Below are 23,110 nucleotides of genomic sequence, written 5' to 3' on the forward strand. Positions count from 1 at the left end.
ACTAGTGATGATTAAAAGTTCATGTTAACTAAAATTTCCCCTTGCATTTGAGACCAGAGAAAACTTACAAAACAAGGCAGTATTTAGCATATATATCCTTCTTAAATTTCATTATACTTAGATTAGATCTTTAATTTACCTCTGCAATCTCTATCCTTTTTGCAAGATCATCAAGAGAAAGACAGCTATCATCGGAAGGTAGGTTCTCCTGTAAACTATAGGATGCTTCTTCAGGAGAAAGATCTTGAGGGAGATCAGAGTCTTCCTCTTGGCTATCTTCATATGAAAGGGAACCTTCAGTATCTTTTAAGCATCCTTCTAAAAGGCTGTTCAAATAATCTTCTGTTTCTTTGCTGACCTGGTCGTCTTTATCTCCCTTTTCCTCTGGGGCCATATACACCTCTGGAAGCACTGTACTCAAGTCAGATATTTTATTATTTTCACAAAGTTCACTCTCAGAGCCATCTGAGTCAGTCTGACCCCGTGGTGATTTTCCATCTCTGTCGGTGAGGTCAGGTTGCTGCAGCTCATTTAATTCATTGTTCTCAAGTTGGTCTGTGGGCAATGCCTCAGAAGCATCCTGAGGAGGCAATAAGAGTCCCTTTCTTTCAGTCTGTGGGTATTTACCCTCAGAAATCAACGCAGGAGGTATGTGGTCACAGCCTGGTAAAATCAATGGCTCTATCACTGACTCACTGGAAAGGAGCACCTGAGGGTCTTCAGCAATGCCCTGTATTCTGGCTACATCTTTGCAGGTCTCTGTTTCAGCCAGCTGTAAGCGGCTGTCATCCTGGCAAGGATTCTCAGAAGAGTCTGGCCCAGGCCTGCTCCCGGCTGCCTCTGAGGACTGGGTGTGGTGCTCCAGTGTGGCTTCAGTGCTGAGGAGCGGCTCCTCCATGTGGTCTTTCTCTGTAGTTGCCGGAAGGCTGGAGGAATCTGCCCGACCGTCCACCTGATTACAGCAGGGGCTGCTCTCCTGGGTCTCTCCTTTATGTTGACTTTCTTCACTTGGTTCCTTGCTGGGACAAGTTTCACTCTCTAAAACAAAGAAAAAAAGTTGCCTTAAGATTCAAAATGACTCTATGTACAGAAAAGAAGAGGGGGATACATGAACAATATGTGTAACACAACAATATTCAAACCCTCTCAAATGGCAATTCTATCTGATGAATACAGTGCCTTTAAAAAAAAAATTTTTTTTTTTTTTTTAGTGCCTTTAGGGAGAGGAAATAGCCTAAATATTTAGTAAATAATCCACTACATATCAAAATGAATACGTACTATTCAAAAACTTGTTAAGAGTGCATATACATAATTTAAGTCTTCATTATAATTGGAAAAGTCCATTTTCAAAAGTTTAAAAGATACACTTTTTGAAATTTATTAGCCTTTTATATGATTTAAACGAATATTTTAAAGTTTGGAAAAGTTGTTTTCAGTACAGGTACCCCGACTTATGATGTATTTGAGTTATAATGAACTGCACTTATGAACGTCCTTAGTACATCTTCCTGGGAGGAAGTTACAGGAAAATGCATACAGAGGATATGGAAAAAATAGCTGAGTTATGTGAACACACTCCAAGCATTTGATCAGGATAATATGATGGAAGAGATGGGTGGAAAAATCCTCCGTATGGCAAGAAAGCTGAATTTAGAACTTGATACCCTCGACGTGGAACAGCTCATAGATCACAAACAAGGGGAACTGACAGATCAGGACTGGATGGCTTTTGAAGAGGAAAGAAACGCTGGAGAAAGAATGAGGAAGAGAAAGGAGAGAAGTTGTAAAAAAAAATTTATACTGAAAGGATTAGCTGGAGTTTTTTCTAAACTAAATCGGGGGCTTCAGCTGCTTGAAAACAGGGACCGAAACGCTGATCACTTTGCTAAAGTCGACAGGTAGATTCGGGAATCAGTGGTGTGTTACTATGGAATACATGAAGAAAAAGAGAAAAGGACCATACAGACAACTCTCACTAGTTTTATGACTAGAAATGCCATCCCCATTCCCAGGAATAATCCAGATGGTCCAGAATCTTCCACAAGTGGAGTTGTTACCACAACTGACAAAATGCCAATGCTGGCCAACTCTTCTTCATTGTTAGAGTATATTTTTATGGTTTGTATGTATTTTTTTATGCATGCATGTATGTATGTATTAAAATATATCTGTAAGTTTATTTGTAATGTTTCCAACCCCCAAAGACAAAAAACGGATTTATAAAGATACTGATAATAATAAATAATAATATGAAAGCTAAAAAAAAAAAAAATGAGGTATTCGACTTACGTCAGAACCGACTTATGACGGAATCGTCTGAACAAAGCCCCATCAGAGTAGGGGGCTACCTGTATATTTTAGACATGGCATATTAAGTAAATATTTTTTACAGGATGAACAGTGGTAATACATTTAGAATTTAAAATCTAAGAATGCCAAGTAATATTGATTCTGATCTAAGACTAAATTAAAGAACATAATATTCTTAATCTATGTGTTTACAAATTCCTTGCAACTTCATAAAGGGTGGCAGCACAGGGTACTGGTAAAAAGTGTAAGCTTCAGCACCAGACAGGAATGGGTTAAAATTCTGGCATCTCTTTCAATTTCTATTTTAAATAAAAATCAATTAAAAATATTTTTCCTTCACTTTAAACAGTTGAAAATCTTCACATATATACTAAATAGTAATGCATAAGATGATTGGCAGATAACAGAGAAGTCTGTTCATGACTCAGTTTATCATTCTGTTTAGCACTGCTAACTACCAGAGAAGTTTTAATTTTCTCTACAGTCATACATTGTTTAACTTGTACAAATAATGGGCCAAGGGTTAAAATCAAAGATAAAACGTGGTGATAATTATACCGTTTGGTTGTCCATTTATTGGTAATTTTATAATTATCAACTGACAACTAAGGACTGTACCTGGAGCCCTGAACAACAGTAAAGGCATTTAAGTATCCTGTCCTCTGGCTGCAGAGAATCAGGGAGTGAGATGAGCCACCTGAAGTCAAGGCTGCTGAGTGGCACCAGTTCACTAGAATTTCTACAACGTTCCCCACATTATGGCTCAATTATCTGATGAGGACCAGGAAAAGAAGGAAGAGGCTGCTTTTTGGGAGAGTACAACATTCCTTCCCTCTTCCTACTCCAAAGAATCACTGTTTGGGAGACTGAGAGAAAACAGATGGACTTTTCACTCCCCATAGGTTGTCTGCTTGGCCACTGAGCTTGGTGGAAAGGGGCTACATCTCTCCCCCACAAATTCTCAGTACCCAAAGGTTCAGAAGATGTCCCACAGGCTACAGAGTAAATAAAATTGAGGGCCACATTCTCACAGGTACCATAAGATTAAAGCATAGGGCAGAGAGAGCCCTACATCAGGGGAATGGGGGTATGCTATCCCTACGGGGCAGTTCTAACTCTATCCTATAGGGTTCTATGAGTCAGAGTTGACTCGATGGCAGTGGGGTTGGATCCCTAGCTAAAGGTCTGCAAATATCTAGGACAGCTACTTGGGAGCAAAGCTTTCCTCGGAGGGTCCTGCTGGAGCCACCACACGTCCCTCACAGAACTCAACCTGGGTTCAGTCATAGGCCCTAACTGAGCTAGCTCCCACTGCCAGCAAACCTTACCCTCTGCCCTAGGGGGACAGAGGCCCAGGAAGAGCTTTGAATACCGTGAGATTTAAGTGTTAAAATGAAGTTTTGAATTCAACTGAGCCTTAAAGAATCAAAATGAGACTATTTAATAGTTATAAGTAACTGAAAAGTTACAGAATCAAGACTGTGATATCAGTAGGAGCTGACTGCAGTTACTAGCACTAATTGGGCAAATTACAACCATTTTAACTATAAAATCTAATGAACCGAGGAGCCCTGGTGGTACAGTGGTTAAGAGTTATGGTCTGCTAACCAAAAGGTCGGCAGTTAGAATCCATCACCTACTCCTTGGAAACTCTATGGGGCAGTTCTACTCTGTCCTAAAGGGTCGCTGTGAGTCGGAATCGGCTCGATGGCAACGGGTTTGGTCTTTTGTTTTTTGAAATACCACTTAAGTTGTGAGTGATAAAGACTATCCATAGCTACAATGTGTTATTTATAAAATAACAGCCTGAAAATAGTTCTCATCTCATTATTTAGAAACAATACAAAAAATTATGAAAAAAAAAAGGTAGGTAATTTAAGACACAAAAGAGTTCCAAACTAGATCATGAGAGTAGCTGCAGTTTTTGAAGTTATACAAAATTTAAATTATATTTTTAATATGTATTAACACTCCAAATCAAACATGATGTATGCTATCTAAACATTTTTTGTGTGTGTCAAATTATGCCTTTCCTTACATTATTACAGTAAATTAAGTAGTGTACAGCACTTGGTTAAATGAGGAAAAGCTATTAATTTATCCTTACAGGCAACGAAAAACAGGTGCCCCATGCCTTACCCTTCCTACCTCTGATTCCTGCTCTCTAGGGGCAACCACTTTGAACTCCTTTAGCTGTTTCTTTTCACATTTGTCCTCCACATTTCTAGATAACACCTACACTGTTATTTCCTCACCTTTTGGTTTTAGACACTACCTACTGACTTCTTACCACAGAAGAAGAGAATTAGTTCTCTTAGTTCTTTTGATTCCTTTCCCCCTAATGATGCATGCTCTAGCATCCCCATTACAGGTCAACACAACTCTGGACTACATCAATGATTACATTACTAGGCTTTGTAATACCATTCACAAATGATCCACATGTGTGCTGTGATAAATTTTCCTTTCTCGGTTAAGCTTTCTTTTCCTCAGAGCTGATAACTGCCTCATTACCTCATTTTTTTTTTTTACCTTTATATATCTCTAAACTCTGACAGATACACAATTATGATATACGTACAGGAAATTTATCATTTTAATTTTTTTCTAGTAACTATCCCTCTTGAATCTCTGACATGTTCCAATATGCACTACTTGCTCTCCATGCCTCTTACGCAGGCATTGTCCTTGAATGTCCCTACACTGTGATCCTAGGAATTTCCTTTGGTTTTATGTTGTTAATTGCTGTCAAGTCAGCTCCAGTTCATGACTTCATGTATAACAGGACAAAATGTTGCCTGGTCCTACGTCACCTTCATGCTCATTTGGTTTGTTTGACTCCATTGACTCCATTGTTGTGGCTATTTTATAGTGCCTTCCAACCTTTTTTTTTTCTTTTAGTTCTTTTTCCAACCTAGGGGCTCATCTTCTGGCACTACAAAACCAAAATCAAAATCCACTGCTGCTGATTCTGACTCATAGTGACACTACAGGACAGAGGAGAACTGCCCGGTAGGGTTTCCAAGGCTGTAATCTTTACAGAAGCTGACGGCCACGGCTTTCTCCCATGGAGTGGCTGGGGGGTTCGAGCTGCCAAGCTTTCAGTTAGCAGCTGAGCGCTTAATCACTGCACCACCAGAGCTCCTTTTTTTTTTTTTTTTTTTCTAGCACTATATTGGGCAATATTCTGTTGTGATCCAAAGGGTTTTCATTGGCTAATTTTTGGATTTCATTTTACTTGGCTCCACAATCATGGAAGCAGCAGCCAAGAAATCAAAGTGTTGCATTGCGCACAGCTGCTACAAAAGGCCTCTTTAAAGTGTTAAAAAGCAAAGACTTCACTCTGAGGGCTAAGGTGCCCCTGACCCAAGCTGTGGTATTTTCAATCGCCTCACATGCATGGGGAAGCTGGACAACGAATACGGAAGACTGAAGAAGAACCGATGCCTTTAAACTACAGTGTTGGTGAAGAATACTGAACAGACATCCCATGGTCTGCCGGAAGTACAGCCAGAATGCTCTGTAGAAGCAAGGATGGTGAGACTTCGTTTCAAGTACTTTGGACATGTTATCAGGAGGGACCAGTCCCTGGAGAAGGACATCATGCCTGGTAAAGTAGAGGGTCACGGAAAAAGAGGAAGACCCTCAATGAGATGGGCTGATACAGTGGCTGCCACGATGGGCTCAAACACAGCAATGACTGTGAGGATGGTACAGGACTGACAGTGTTTTCTTTTATTGCACACAGGGTCGCTACGAGTTGGAACTGGCTCAATGGCATATAACAACAACAACAAATTTCTGGAAATAGACCTCCAGGCCTTTTATTTTAATAATTTGATTGTACTGTAGATGAAAGTTTACAGCGTGAGTTACTTTTCATTCAAAAATCTATACACAAATTGTTTTGTGACATTGGCTACAATCCCTGCAATGTGACAGCACTCTGCCCTTTCCACCCCAGGGCTTTCTTCCTAGTTTGTCTTAGTCTGGAAGCTCCACTGAAAGTTGTCCATCATAGGTGAGTGCTGGTATTTGAAATACCGGTGGCCTGGCTTCCAGCATCATAGCAACAAGCAAGCCAGTACAGTACTGACAGATGGGTGGTGGCTTTATATAAGAGCCCTAGTTTTCTAAATCCTAGATCTTCCTCTTCATTCTCTCTTGGTGGAACATTTCCTAAGAAAGGGTGTATGGAGAGTGATTTTTTCTCTTTTTTTAAAAAATATCTAAGTGCCTTTTATTAAACTATAATGATTGTTAAGCCTTATAGGAAGCAGTTAAACATTTCTACTTTGTGTGTGTGTGTGTGTGTGTGTGTTTACTGTGCTTTAAGTGAAAGTTTACAAATTAAGTCAGTCTCTCATACAAAAACTTATATACACCTTGCTATGTACTCCTAGCTGCTCTGCCCGTAATGAGACAGCATACTCCTCCTCTCTACCCTGTATTCCCCATGTCCATTCAACCAGCTCCCATCACCCTCTGCCTTCTCATCTTACCTCCAGACAGGAGTTGCCCACATAAGCTCATGTATCTGAGTCAAGAAGCTCACTCCTCACCAGTATCATTTTCTTATAGTCCAGTCCAATCCCTGTCCGAAGAGGTGGCTTCAGAAATGGTTCCAGTCTTGGGCTAACACGGGGTCTGGGGACCATGACCTCCGGGGTCCCTCTAGTCTCAGTCAGACGATTAAGTCTGGTCTTTTTGTGAGAATTTGAGGTCTGCAACCTACAGTTCTCCTGCTCCGTCAGGGATTCTCTGGTGTGTTCCCTGTCAGGGCAGTCATCGGTCGTAGCCAGGCACCATCTAGTTCTGGAGTTCTTGAGATCTTTCACATCTGAAAGTCTTTACTCCTCCACCTCTGACTAAGACTTTGGCTAGGTATAGATTTCTAGGATAGAAAAAATTTTCTCTCACAAATTTGAAGGCATTGGTATACTGTGGCTAGCTTCCAGGATGGCTGTTAAGTTTAATACCATTCTGAATACCAATCCCTTGTAACCTACATTTTCTCTCTGGCAGCTGTAGGCTCTTTTCTCTCTACCTAGTGCCCTGAAACTCCATGAAGTTTCTCATTCATTGTGTTGGGCACATGTAGGGCTTTTAAATCGGGAAACTCACAGATTCAATTCTGGGAAATTTTCTTGTATTATTTTTTTGATAACTTATTTCTTGCCACATCCTATTTTCTCCTTTTAGAATACCTGTATTAGGATTTTGAACCCCATGGACTGATCATCTATGTCTTTTCTGTCATACTATTCATCTCTTTGTCTTTGACTCAATAGCAACGGGTTTGGCTTGGTTTGGTTTTGGCCTCAATTTTTTTTTTTTTTTATTGTACTTTAAGTAGAAGTTTACAAATCAAGTCAGTCACTTATACAAAAATTTATATACACCTTGCTCGGTACCCCTAGTTGCTCTCCCCCTAATGAGACAGCACACTCCTTCTCTCCACTATTTTCGTGTCTATTCGGCCAGCTTCTCACCCCCTCTGCCCTCTCATCTCCCCTTCAGACAGAGGCTGCTCACATAGTCTCATGTGTCTACTTGATCCAAGAAGTTTACTCCTCACCAGTATCATTTTCTATCCCATAGTCCAGTCCAATCCCTGTCTGAAGAGTTTGGTTTTTGGCTCAATTTTATTCTTCTAATTTTTTTTTTTTTTTTGGCCATCACAATTTTAATTTCTAATAACTTTATTTTTGAGATGTACCTTTTTTATCGCATCTTATTCTTGTTTCCACATATGCAATATTTTCTCTAATTTCTGTGATAATACTCAATTTTTTTTTTTTTTTTTAGTTTTCACGTATTCTCTGCATTTTGTTTTCTTCAAATTTCTTTTTTTTTTTTTTTTCCTATCTGTTTTGATCTCTGTCTTTCCTGTTTGAGGTTTGTTTTTAAAATAAGGCAATAAGAAGTTGATGAAAGCTCTGCGGTTAAAGGCAAGCCTTGTCCAGGAGTAGTCCTCTATGTGGGAGAAACGGAGCCTGGCTATTTGTTAGGAGGAGTGGAATTTCAGTATCTGGAGGCTTCATCTTCTAGACTAAGCCTGTTTCTCAGAAAGAAAGAAAGTCACCTAGCTGCCACAGTTCTGAATACCAAATGTAGAATGTAGGCTAAGGATATGTAAGACTTTAATTTAATCCCCTTTTCTATACAGGGAAGGAATCTAAAGATCTAAATGCTTCTTGTACAGCCTTTCAACTGAATCTCCTGTTTTTAGAACAACACTTTATCCCTGGGAATCATGTGCTTCCGATTCTCAAACCTTTCCAGGCAGAAATCAACTTTTTCCCTGTAGATGCTTAGTTTTCAGTTTTCTCTGGGCTGCTATGCCAGTTCCCACCCACCCATCTGCCTTCCAGCTTCTGGTATTTTCTCAGTGTCTCATCTGTTTCTCTCTCCTTGCCAGTTCTGTCCTTGAGGGTTTCTGCTTTTTAAAAATCCCTTCCTGATATTTTAATGGTGTTCTAGGAAAAAGTGGAGGTAAGTGTTGGAGCCACTATATTTAACCAAAAATACTTTCTGAATTTTCTACAAGTATGTATTACTCCTAGGAAACCCTATGTTTTTTTTTTTTTAATGTATTACAGTAAAAAAACTTATTATTGTTTCTATTAATATTAAAATGTTTGTTAATTGGTTCTTCTGAATACAAAGATGTAGTGAAGTAAGCTTGCTTCCTATTGTATTAGGTTCACACACTAAAAAAAAGCTACCCTACTCTGATGAAATAAAAATAGAATAGTCAAGTACATGACAGATATTAAATAATACTGAATTAAAGATTCAGAGGTAGCTCTAAAATGAGAGTCAGACTTAACCTAAGTTCTAACACGTGCTCTGCAGGAATGTACGTGCCTTTGAGTTTTTCTTTTTCATCCTTACCCCACCCCTACTACACAACCGTTTTCCTTTTTTTGGAAAAAAATCCCCAACATAATTCCTGATATGCGACTAGTGTATTCCTGAATTAACACTTACTTATAATTTCTGAACATCTCATTAATTAACATTAAGTATAAACACATGAGTTTTTATTCGCCTGTCAGGCTGGAGAAAGAAATTTTCACAATAAATATTTATTTTAGCAGACTGAAAAGAAATACTTAAACTAAGCCTGAAATGTTGATTAGGGCTTAAATTAGCACAGCTTCTAAGAGACACTAATTCAAAATTAAAAGTACACATAATTGTACATGTAAAAAATGTTGAAATAGCAAATGTTCTGTTTTATATATATTTATCACAATAAGAAATATATTTAAAAATGTACATAGTCATCAGGAAAAAAGCAAGTTAAAATTATAATGTGATACAATTTAATATCCACTAAAATGATTAAAATAAAAAAGACTGACAGTTCTTAATGCAAAGACATGGAGCAACAAGAATTTTCACATACTGCTCGTAGGTATATAAAAGGGAACAACCACATTGGAGAATTGTTTGGCACTTTCTTTTAAAGTCAAGTATGCACCTACTCTATCACCCAGCAATTCCACCCTCAGTTATTTACTCAAGTGAAATAAAAACATAATAGCCCCAAACTGGAAACAACCCAGATGCCTATCAGCAGGTGAATGGATACACCAATTCTGGCATAATCATAAAATGGAATGCTACTCAGCAATAAGATGGAATGAACTAATGATACATGCAATAATATGGGTGACTCTCAGAAACAGCTGGCTGCACAATTCTATTTATATTAAATTCTAACACAGGCAAAATTAATCTATAAGCAAGAGAAAGCACTGGGTTGTCTGGGACTGGAGGTGGGGAGGGACTGACTATAAAGGGCTTGGGGAATTTTTGGAGTGATGAATATATTTGATAGTTTGATTGGGTTACCTGAGTGTACATATTGGTTAACACTCATCAAATTATATATTTCAAATGGCTATATTCTACTGCATGGGAATTATGTTTCAATAAAGGTGATTAAAAAATGAGAAGAGAATGATATATGCAAGACTTAGGATGGCAGTTGCCTCAGGGGTCCGTGAAAGCAGAGATGGGAAATGGAAGGAACACAAAGGTAGTTGCAACAGAATTAACAGTAGTTTAGTCCCTGGTTAGGCATTAGGTTCACAGACCTTCATTTTGTTATCATTTGTAACAGGTTACATATGTTGCATGTATTTTCCACACATAAAATATTACATAGTAAAAATAGATAATAAAAACACAAGTTAATAAAAATGCATGGACTTTAGGGTACAAAAATCAGTATTTGGCTTTGAGTGCTGATTAGCTCTGACCCTGTACAAGCCACTTAGCTTACCTGAGTTTCTTAAAACAATTCAGCCTGCCTCACATCGGTTGTTAGGGGGAACAGATGAAATAACATACATGAAAGTGTTTTGAAAATATAAAATACTGTATAAATATTATGAAATTACTTGAGGACTTTAACGAGGGTGCAGTAATTAGAAAGTAGAAATATTCAGTGATAGAATACCCATAGTAGGGGATAGTGATCGCAGAGGAGGAAAAGGAAGAATGAAAGCAGCAAACACGTGTTGAGCTCTTACCTTGTGCCAGGTGCTCTTCTAAACATTTAACATGAAATTATTAACTTAATCCTCATAAGAATCCTATGAAGTGAGTACTATGAGCATCTCCATTTTGGAAGTAAGGAAAGGGAGGCACTTGCCGGAGGTCATACAGCTTTAAGTAGTGGAGGCTGGATTCAAACCAGACAAGTCTGGCTCCAGGAACAATACCTCTAACCACTACACAAGAAATAAAACCCCAACGCCGCCGAGTCAGTTCCGACCCATAGCGGCCCTACAGGACAGAGTAGAACTGTCTGTTACATATTATATAAGGATAAGGAGCTTGGGACCAAGGAATGCAGACAGAAATAAAAGGAAAAGGAGTCTGGACTGTACTACATGTCAGACATTATTAGAAATGAAGAATAAGAAGCAAAAAAAAAAAAAAAAGGCATTAAATACAAATCATTTAAAGTAATATTTTCATATTCCCTATTTTCTCATATTCTTGCATTTCTCTGTATTTATTTTCTTATATTTACTCACAGAATAACAAATCTGAGAAGACTAATTCTGGAGTATTTGACATTTTCCTTTTTATCAGACTTGGGCAAGATTTCTTTCCCATGAATTTAGTCCAGACCGCTCATGAAATGGTTTCCTGTAGGATGTCTGGATTGTTGAGGTTTTTGATCATCCACACCACTGACTGAGTATGCTGCATTCAGTCAGAAAGAAGACCCAGGTGCCAGTAGTGAATCAAAGCACCGAGCAAGCGACTTCAGCTTGGTGTCTCAGTTTTCCCGTCTGTGCCACATATCTGCCAGCAGAGGCCAAGCCAGAGGTTGTGCTAAGCTAGTGCTGGGCAGCAACCAGTGCTGCGTCCCCAGTTTAAACAAGCAGCCCGTAACTCCCCCGTGTGCACTAGGTGGCTTTTTTTTTTTGACTTTTCCCTCTTTAAGACTGTTACGAAGCTCATTTTATTCTGACTTCTGATATAAAAATGACTGGGAGTAAAAAAAGAGAGACAGGAAAAACACAGTATAGTAGGACTAACCCAAGGCAGCATGTCTACCCTGCCTCATCAGAGAAAAGGGGGCTAAATCAGATGTTTTTTTAAAGTACTTTGTATTGGATAAAAGGCTAGTTAAGTTGAAGGCATCATTATCTTATCTCCTCATCATATCTCTTTAGGGAAACTCAGCCAAAACACCTGATACTGCTTCTTCCCTATCAGGGCTTCCAGACTCATAAATATGAAGCCCAAGAGTATAAGTTAGTACCAAAATCATAAATCAGAAAAACAAAACAAACACCCTAAAATGTATTTATGTATCTTTATTTTCTTAGGTTTTCATAAGACCACATATTACTACTGTAAGGAAAAAACAAGGTTCTGAGAGTATTGAACTTTTGACATAAGGCATGAAGTCTAGTATAAAACACACCGTAAATGTGCTGGAAACGTGTATGTGCAAGTTACACCACATCACATGTGCAGCAACAAAAAAGGGGAGAGAATAAATTGCTATAGATAAATTATTGAAATATACAGCTTTGAAATATCTACATACACAGAACAAATTCATGGGAAAGCCAGTACAATGATTGTTGGGTTTAAACAGAAAAAGATGTCTGAATACACCAAAACCAACCCTGTTTCAGAGCATTTTTTACAGTCTTCGCATATTCTGTTAGGTACGTATACCCACCTGATGAAAACATGGGAATTAGTTTATATTTTTATAAGAACGGAGATTCTATAATCTCTACTACTAGACATCTAAAGATGGACTTACACAACATAAAAAATCTTGCTTTGCTATTTTGCTAGGAGAGGTATAGGTCTAAAAACATAAATGGAAAAAAAAACTTCCTTCACAGCAATTCAGATGTTCACACTTGTAAAACACCGGAAGAGGCTGGCGTCCTCTACATCCTCCCTAACTTAACTTACAAACATACCTGACTCTTTGACTCGCTCTTTTGGATCTTCAGACACTATTAACTGCGTAAAGCATTTTCTTCCCAGGGACTTTTCTACAGCTGCTATCTAAAAAGTTAAAAACAAAAAAAAACAAGCAAGAAAAAAAAAACCAAAACTTTTTTTTTTGCCAACGGTTGCATTAAATTAGAAAGCTAAAAACAATTTGAGAAAGGTTCAATTATTTTTTTAACACAGTCCATACAAGAGACATAAAACACTAACATTTTTCCTTTAAGCATTTTCAAAAGAAACCACCTCTTACCTTATGTTTGGATAAAAGCGGGCTGTAAACAGAAAGAGAGAAAAAAGAATTAAAAGTAAATTGCAGCAGCAATATTCTTCCAAACAAATGTCACTGAAATGGCTTTTCAAAAAATATACAGCTTCTCTGGATGCTTATCTTAGCACGGCCCGTTTCCACTGCTGAGACATCACCACTGGTTTACACAGTTCAAAGTGCAGCTATATCATGTGTTAATTTGCTTAGATAGCCAATTACTACTGAAAACCTCCAGAGAAACGACAAATGCTAAAATCCAGAATAAAAGAATGCTAATCTTTTTTAAACCTTTTGCTAATAATGTATTTTTAAAATATTTCATACATATCATTATTTTTTAATTTCAATGTATGTCCTTATAGCCTAAAATAGACTGTGGTGGGAGATAATTTTATTGGAAACAGACAACAAAAAAGTAACTTTTAAAATTAAATTTTAGAGAATACCCAAGACAGTGGGATGCATATACCCACCTAAAGGCATGCAAAAAAATGATCACGGCCACCTTTATCGTAATATTCAAAAACTGGAAACAACCTAAGAATCTGTTAGCAACAGAATGAATAAACTTCTGCACACTCATACGATGAATCTGCACAGTAATAAGACAGAACTACTGTTACATGCAACAACATGTAACACAGACATGAAAAAAAATCTACATGCTGTGTGATTCCATTTATATGACATTACATAAGACGCAAATACATTGTTATAGAACTCAGAGTGGTTACCTTCGAAGGTGGATACTGATTTGGTACATGAATGAGGGAGGCTTTGGAAGGGCTAGAAATGCTCTGTATCTTGATAGGTAGGTATATATAGACGTATATGTAAAACTTCATCAAGTTTGTGCACTTTGTTGAATGCACATTTTAACTCAGAAATATTTTTTAAAATGTTTATTTTTTTGTCACAAATGTACACAACAGAGCATACACTAATTCAACTTCTACATGTACGATTCTCAAAAATATTTGTAAATATTAAAAAAATTTAAGAGTCATAATTTGCAGGAATTATCCAAATTTTAAAGCATAAAAATGCCATTCTCATATTGAATAAATGTTTGTTTACTGAATGATTAAAACATTTCTAACACATTAACAAGCTGTAAGTCCATGGCGGGGGATATATACTGAGTGTTTTGAAAGAAAACTATATTTACCTATTTTAAAAAGATGCCATTATTTCAAAACTTGGTGACTGAAAGTTAACCTATTTAACATGTAAAAAGTTGCTATTTTAAATAACAAGTTTTCACAGCTTATTTTAAAATCTGCTTAAAATTTAGGTTATAATTCAGAATTCCTGAAAATACTGCTTCAAAGGTTCAAACTGATTAATGCAAGAAATTTGTCCTCACAGAAGTTGAACGAGAATCCATCTCTGACCCTACAAACATTCTCCAAAGGTTGGTCTCCAGAACAATCGGATCCAAAAGCAAGTTCTGTCTCCGCTGCATGAGCTAAGCAAGTTACTTGGCGCTGTTTCACTATTAACAAATAGAGTTTTAGCTTATTACTCGTTGTGATTCTGAGACAAAAGGAGAAACATTTATCAATAGAATGGAGTCTTCGAGCCTCTGTACTGAGGGCTCACATTCAAAGTCCCATCAATCTGCACTAGGTTAATCACGCTCGTGCTCCCTCACTTTCAAAATTCTGGGTCTTCGAATAATGAATTTTTGAAAAATGATTTAAACACTTTATTATTTCTATAATTTAGTTTAAAAATATAATTCAGTAAAAATCAGTCAATTAAAAATTCTCTGGTAAATATAGTTTTACTTCTGCAGCATTCTGGATAAATACTGTATTATATTTGCCTTCCAGCATTAGACTACCCTTAAATGTGTTGTTTACTACAACTTACAAACGCTGGCAAGCAAACTGAATAAATTATTCTAATACACAATTTAGTTGATATAAATTGCCACATTTTTTTTTAACCAAAAAGAGATTGGAATTAGAAGAGTTGTATTTCAAAATTTCTAAACAGAAGGGTCCTTTGAACCCATGTAAAGCTGACCTTTTACCGAGCTGAGAGTAAGAAAATGAGATAAAAGCTGAGAGAGGAACCTAGGATTTTATTGTAACTCCAACTGAAAACAGTAAATGTTCGGTAAAGAAATGGACCTTGTGTTTCAAATGCTCAATGCTACAATGCTTGTGCAATATTCTACGCCCCTCATTCTCACCAAACGCTGACATACTTACTCTTGATGTGTTGTGCAAAATGTAGTAAGGCGTTCCAAATCTTCACCATCAAATCCTTTGTCTGAATTCCTCTGAGACGCAGCTGTATGTGGTTGTACAGTTTTCCATTTTGTTTCTAAATTTAAAATATTTATTAGTCACTGGCCCTTACAAAACATATTTCGGAGGGAAAAAATAGTTGACGGGCACTGCTGATAAAGGTTAGTACACGATTATCTTCTCAAACTATCCAGAAGTTAACACAGAAATATTTAAGTGATTACTTTTCAACATAAATATCCCAGAGACTAAATTAGCCAGTAGGGCATGCAAACTGATCAGAGAAAAAAATGAAAATAACCACAAGCATTCTTTTCTGATCATTGACATGAAGAGAAAAACATAAAGAAAAAAGTTTCTCACAAGAATATAGGATTATGGTAAAAATGTTACTTTCTTTGTAACATTAACTTCGCTGTGGAAACATCTATTTCCTGACTTGCAAAACAGGTCAAATATGTTAACTTTCTAAATAGCAACTTGTTAATTACTGATAGTTCCACATTCTACATTAGTTTGTACTTACCCCACTGTTCTTGAATGGCAGAAAGATTTGCAAGCAATTGCTCATGATATAACCGTTCAAGCTGAATGAATTTCATTGCTTTCTCATCTGAATAGAAAATTTGAGGAAAACAGAAATCTAGACTTGTTACATTTGGCCCCATATTTGAAGAGGAATATCCTATTAAAGTTAAGAAAGTTGCAACTAACAAAAAAATGAGAGGGCTCTGTAATATTTCTAAATTTAAACATATATAAAGTTTCTTGGTTTTGAGGTAGGTAGATTTTAACGCAGCACTGAACGCAGTAGCTATTGAGTTCCGTGTTATCAGCAAACAGTAGAAACTAAAAGACAGCTTTAACGCTCAAGGGATGCCCGCTCTCTAATATAATTCTAGCAGGGTCAATTAAAAGTAATTTAATTGGAATCCTGGAGTCTAAATTTCTCTCCTTAAATTACCTTCTGTCAAGCAACTATATTACCCTCTAGTCAAGTGTTTATTTCCAGTTTCAAATCACCTTGATCCTTTAATTCCTACTGAATGGTTTTAGCACCTTATTTCCCACAAGATCAAAGAATCAAATGCTCAAACAATGACAGAGCAAAAAATTACATAGATCTTTTGATTAAATTTAATTAACTTGCCACAGTAATTTTTGTAATTGTTATGTGATGCCATTTTCTTCTAGAAAGGCTTCTGAACTTCTGTCTTCTCATCCACAGCACACGTATTTGCATTTTATGAGGACGCGATAAACTGTCCAACTGCCTACCTTCCTCTGGTCAATGTCCTAAGAGTTGATCCAGAAGGAAAGATGAGAAAAACTCATGGCTTAGCTTTTTGTCCTTCCCATGATCACTCAGGTTCAGTTCTCTCTCTCCTTTGTAGTTTTAAAGATATTCCAAGGATCATAACATAGGCCAGCAAGAAGCAGGAATGATTCCATTTTCCTTTGCTCATGACATAAAATATACCAGTATCTCTTAAACTTTATCTGAAAAACATGTTCAAATACAGATTCATGGGTTTGATTGCTAGAAATTCTGATTCAGTAGGTCTGAGGTAGGGCCCATGAATTCACATTTCTAAGAAGCTCCCAGGGAAGCTGATACTGCTAATCTGTGCTGGATTACATCATATTCATCGTTTGGTTTAAAAATAATAACGAGAGAGTTATATCTTCATTAGATCTTCAACATATTCAATAACAGACTGCCACTGTCTGAAGGTATATCACAGTTTGCTTGACAGAGGTCAGAATCCCTCCATCTGTCTGGTCAGAGATGTAGGGAAAGTCAACAAGGCTAGGAGGCAAAGCAAACCACCACAACAGGGAAAAATCGATGCTTATTACACCTTTTCTTCTGGAGGGTATATACTGGGCTATCCCCCTCCCCCAAAGAAAAGCAAGAGAAGAAATCTTCCCTGTACAAATGTCAACATGCTGCATCACCCAACACCACTCAGACTGTTTAGTACTAGGGAAAAAGTCCATTTTCTCTTTGCAGGTACACAGCCGTTATAAGACAATCATGGATTTCCGACGTGAAATACACTTGACATGTGCCACGGATTGAATTGTGTCCCCTAAAAATACATGTCAACTTAGTTAGGCCATGATTCCTAGTATTGTGTGGTTGTCCTCCATTTTGTGATTGTAATGTTATGTTGAGAGGATTAGGGTGGGATTGTAACACCACCCTTATTCAGGTCACCTCCCTGATTCAAGGTAAAGGGAGTTTCCCTGGGGTGTGGCCTGTACCACCTTTTATCTCTCAAGAGATAAAAGGAAAGGGAAGCAAGGAAAGATCTGGGGACCTCATACCACCAAGAAAGCAGCACCAGGAGCAGAGTGCATCCTTTGGACACGAGGTCCCTGTGCCTCGGAAGCTCCTCGACCAGGGGAAGATTGAGGACAAGGACCTTCCTCCAGAACAGAGAGAGAAAACCTTCCCCTGGAGCTGACGCCTCGAATTTGGACTTGTAACCTACTAGACTGTAAGAAAATAGATTTCTCTCTGTTAAAGCCATCCATTATGGCATTTCTGTTACAGCAGCCCTAAATGACTAAGACAACATGCTCTACCATATGACTGTTACTTGACTTCTGTTTAATATAAAGAAAATGCAATTAATATTTTACTTTTATTTGTTTCAGCATTTTTTTTTTTTTCTGGGTACACAAATATTTAGATTTTGGTAAAATTACTGCTTGTTCACAGAAGGTCAAATTTGGGCAGTTCTAGGGAATTTTTTGGGACGACAAACATTTCCTACATCTTGTTTTGTGTGGTGGTTACATGGGTGGATACAACTATCAAAACCCATTGGACCCTTATGAGCTATACATTTTATTGTATATAAAGTATACCTCAAGTTTAAAAAAAAAAGGTGATTCCCTAAGACTTGTATGAATTTCTTCTTGTAATTAAGAAAAGGATACAGTCTTCCTCCTGGAAATAGGACTCTGCTATCTGTTAAAAACAAACAAAACCAAAGGAAATTAAATTAACGTTTGGATGAAGAGACAAACTTGGAAGAAGTCAGGACCTTGAAACTCTGAAGTCTTTAATATCAAACTACAAAAACTCTTAACTATGTTATCACTTCAGAGAAATGTGACCTTAAGCACAGGTCACAATTCTGAAGCTACTCATCTCAAGCGAGGCAAAAGTACACATTCTTTGGTCTTTACATTAACCTTTTCTTCCTATTCTATTTCAAGTGAAGGCGAACCCCATTGATTCATTAGAGTTTAGAAGTAAGAGCTCTAAACATGAGCAAAACGAGACAGAGGCTTACAAGGGATAACACAAGTGAAAAAACTACTTTGTTTATTATAAATTAAAAAGTTGAAATATGTTACTTCACATGAGAGCTTAAAGACACATTCATTTCATATCCGTTTCACAAACTACTTGCTGAAGATCTATGGGACACTGACTTTTTGGTTCTGTTTTGATATTTAAGAAAAGGTCAGGCCAGCTGCTAAGAGTTGAGTGATAATGTGTGGGACATGAACAAAGTCATAAATGTCGCACACTCTAAAGCACATTAGATGAGGAGTCTAGACACCAGGATCTGGTCCCAGTTGAGGCTTGTCACTTCCCACATTAGCTCTAAGGCACCTTCAAATTAAAAAATCCCTTGATTCCAAATACTTTGGGATCTTTTATTTAGATATAACATTTCCGAATGGGCCAGCAAAACTAAGGGTATTCACTGAAAAATATTTATAATATACTGACTTTGTTATATTTAGAGTATTTCATATAAGAACTTTATACTTTTAAAACAGTTCCCACTTAACTCTTACTAGATCTCTAGGAAATGTTTATATTCTATTTATAGATCACTATCTATGGAGCAGTTCTACTCTGTGCTATTGGGTCACTATCAGTTGGAATTGGTTCAGTGGCAATGGGTTAACAGTTATTTCCATTTTCCAGGTAGATGCCAATGCAGAGAACAATAAAGTACTTGTCTAACCTATAAACTAGCAATAAAAAGGAAACAATAAAGTATCACAGAAATGGTTTTTCCCAAATCCCCAATGTTGGTGGAGACAGCATACCTTTAAAGGGAAGTATCTGCCTAGCTTAAGATACATTTTATCGATTGAACATATTAATATTTCTCTATACACGATACAGATGACTAGACTCACATTACCTTTCCATAAATTTTCAGTTTAATCTAAAATTTGATTCCACACTTATTTTATATTTTGAGGACTCTGCAAGGAGGGAACTGATTTTCAAGATTTTGGTTTTCTTTTAACAGCTCATGGTTATAATAGTATAATAGCATTAATTTGAACCTAATCAAATTGTCAATATTCAACCACTTTTTACTTATAAAATAGGAATTCCATATGGTTCAGCTAGGGGTGTGCTGTTTAACAGTTTAACAGTCAGCTCTGTGGGCTAGGAGGAAGACCTGATATGTGGTGTTTGTGCATTTCTTTGGTGTCAACACTCCCATCTGGGCCAATTTCAAGCTCCCCACGTGCTCGACATCATTGAACACACCCCCCATGAGCCAGTTCTAGCAGACTCCAGCACGTCACTGCGTTGCACCTAATGAAAATGACAACTTTCCATCTATGACCCCTGGCGAAAAACCTGTGGCATGCACAGAGTCTCCCACCTATACTTGGGCTGAGATAGAATTTTAGGTTGCCCATCAAAATAAAATGTCTGGCTCTTCAAAGGGATTTTGCTTGCCTTTTTGCATCTGTGCATCATTGACACATTTATTTATGAACAGTTCTCATTTAAGACGTCTTAGTTTATACCTATTATGTGCCAGAATTCCTGGCAGTGCAGAAATAGAGTTTTCAATTAGCATTCACGTTTCTGTAGCAATTCCAATACCATAAAGCCCAATCCACAAAAGTAAAATGTGTTTCCAGGTAAAAGGACAGCTTGAAAACTGAACATACAGAGTATGTCCCTATAAAAACATACCCCTAGCAAGTGCAGCAGGGCAAAAGAAGTTTTTTTTTTTTTTTTTTTAATGTCCCGTATGTCTAAAACTTAGAGGCAACCTAGCAGAGCAGAAAGGATGTGCCGTTTAGAGATGAACGACCTGACTATATTCTAGTCTAAGCTTGGCCACTTTACGGTTGTGTGACCTTGGACCTGTCATTTCACTTTCCTGAAATCTCAGCTTCGTTATCTGTAAAACAGGGACAATACCTACAACGGTATGAGGCAAGGTTGTTTCAAGGACTAAATAAGAGGGTATGTATCTAGCATAGCACACATGATCGTAAGCACTCAAAATGGTTTGAATCAGAGTCTGAACCAGAAGTGCAAGATGCAGAGTAGAACCGTGTGAAGAAGTAAGTTGAAAACCATCATGGGAAGGCAATGGTTTTAGGGTTACCCCCATTTCAGGTTTCATTTACCCACGAGGAGCAAAAAAGGGAAAGTGTCACTTGGTCATATTCTCACAGGGTGGCTTCAAGAATTCCAGTGGATCCATTCCCTGCCTGGGTCTGAGAACAGTTTCAGTATTCCACATGAAAAGCTTCCAAGTGTATCGTATGACTTCGGTAGTGACTTGTAGCTTAAAGAGATCCTGCAATCACATTAAATAAGTCAACCTGTGAAAGATTATTTATAGCCAAGAACAAGAATGTTTAAGTAGAATCTTGCAGAATTCTAAGAGCTAAAAACACAAGTCTATAAGCAACGTAATTGTCGCCATATTTCTGAAGGGCTTCAGTACATATTCATCCATATAATATCACCTTAAAAATCATAATTTTCCTAAAATTAATTTTCCCTCTCTAATTCCTTATCTCTGCTAATGACACTACCATTCTCCCCAAGTGGATCTCCTAGAGTCATCTCTGACTTCTCCTTCATCCCTTTTTGCAATCGATCACCAAATCCTAGTGAGTCTTCCTTTTTAAGATCTCTAATTCACCCCTCTCCATTTCCACTGTTGCCACCTTAACCAAGAGGCTTTTCTTGCCTTACGCTGGAACTATGTTATCTTTAGCAAAATTATGCATAACTTAAGGAGCCAAATAGTTCTATAAGGTTTGTAAAGGAAAGCAGCAGCCCCTGCCCCTCTTGTCCTATTCCCTTTCCTTAAGAAAACTCACTTAGATTTACTCTACCTATTTTTTTAAACCTCTACATCACTAAATATTAAGCCTATATTTGCCATTTCTTGATTTTTTACTTTTAGAAGATGAGGATTAAGTCTTTTACTCTCTCCCCATCCCAGCCCTACAAACACACACACTCTCCCTCTCATACTTCCCCTGCCATGATAAGGTACTGATTACTACAATTGTTATACTGTAGTAATGGTTAGATCTATACCTTATCATGAGCCAAGACATGCTGCAAACTATGATTATTTTTCCTTTCCTGGAGGGAGATTTTCTTTAAAGGAGGGGGCATAGTTTTCTATGTATCATTCATACAACTCTAAACACTCCACAAATTTCTAAATCTCTCCCAATATATTCAGAGAATCAAGTATTCAGAAACAGTAAATGATAGAAAAAGTCTCTCCCCAGACCTGTCTGATCCACTCTAAACAGGACTGGTTTAGACTAGTCTTGGTATAGAGCTGTCACCTTAGAATCTTCTCTCATTAATGCCTAGAGATTCCCTTCACCTCTCTTCTGGGTGGGATCTCCAGTTTCCTGTGTCTCATATCTTCTAGCTCTTTGGTTTACTCCATTGTTTTGGTGAAACCATCCTCTAGTGGCTTCTTGAGAAAGGACAGAAAGGATACAGAGGAGATACCAGAGGCCCTGAGGTGGGAGCATCCTTGGTATGTCTAGGGACTGCTAGGAGGCCAGCGTACCTGGAAAGGAGTGAGTAAAAGGAGAGCTTTAGGATGAAGGTCTGAGAGGTAACAGGGGCAGATCATAGAGGACCATGGTGAGGATTTTGGTTTTCACTCTGAATGAGAAGGGAAGCCATGGGAGAGTTTTGGACAAAAGAGTGACAGGACATGACATACATTTATCTAGATCACAGTGAGTACTATGTAGAGGAAAAAAAACTAAAGAGAAATAAGGGTGAAAGCAGGTAGGTTTCTGCAGTGAGGAGTTTACTGCAAGAATCCAGGTGAGATTTGATGCTGTCTTGGACTCAGGTGACAGCAGTACAGGTGGTAAGAGGAGATAATATTATGGCTATATTTTGAAGTTGAGCTGCAAGACTTGCTGATGGATTGGATTTGGGCATGGGAAAAGTGAGCAAAGGATGAATTCAAAGTATCTGGTCTCAGCATTTGGAGGTATGGGGTTGCTTTAACAAGAGGAGGAAGACTAGGAAAGCAGCGTATTTGGGAGGAAAATAAAAGTTTAATTTTGGACATTTTAAATTTGAGATGAAAATTATACATCTCAGGCTGCTGGATAATTTAAGTCTGGAATTCAAGAAAGAAAGATGGTGACAACCACAGGACTGGCTGAAATCATCACCCAGGGCATGAGTTTAGATTAGAAGAGATTAAAAAAAAAAAAATCGAACCCTGAGCTACTTCACTGTTTAAAAATTAGTAAAATGTGGGAGACCAGCAAATGAGCCTGAGAAGGCATGGCCAGTGAGGAGAGCCGTAAAAGGCAAGAGTAAGGTGTCCCCAAAAGCAAATAGAGAAAGTACTTAAAAATAGAACAAGAGATCAACTTGTCAAACACTTTTAATAGCTCCAGTGAAATTAAAACTGAGACTTGAGCCCTGAATTAGACACCACTGAGGGCACTAGTGACCTTTACAATG

The 23,110-nt window shown here is 37.7% G+C and overlaps 1 protein-coding gene across 3 annotated transcripts in view; it reads right to left on the bottom strand.

The window, feature by feature from the left end:
* Positions 1-23,110, bottom strand: part of CNST (consortin, connexin sorting protein) — a 92,357-nt gene that overhangs the window by 17,336 nt on the left and 51,911 nt on the right. For all 3 annotated transcript variants that reach the window (XM_049868044.1, XM_049868043.1, XM_049868042.1), the window contains 6 exons: positions 18,298-18,328; positions 15,875-15,961; positions 15,310-15,424; positions 13,073-13,094; positions 12,789-12,876; positions 140-1,038 (listed from right to left, as the gene is read on the bottom strand). In XM_049868044.1, coding sequence (XP_049724001.1) covers positions 140-1,038; positions 12,789-12,876; positions 13,073-13,094; positions 15,310-15,424; positions 15,875-15,961; positions 18,298-18,328 — 1,242 coding nt within the window. The remainder of the gene's footprint in view (positions 1-139; positions 1,039-12,788; positions 12,877-13,072; positions 13,095-15,309; positions 15,425-15,874; positions 15,962-18,297; positions 18,329-23,110) is intronic.

The sequence above is a fragment of the Elephas maximus genome, chromosome 24 (genome assembly GCF_024166365.1).
Source record: "Elephas maximus indicus isolate mEleMax1 chromosome 24, mEleMax1 primary haplotype, whole genome shotgun sequence".
NCBI lineage: Eukaryota > Metazoa > Chordata > Mammalia > Proboscidea > Elephantidae > Elephas > Elephas maximus.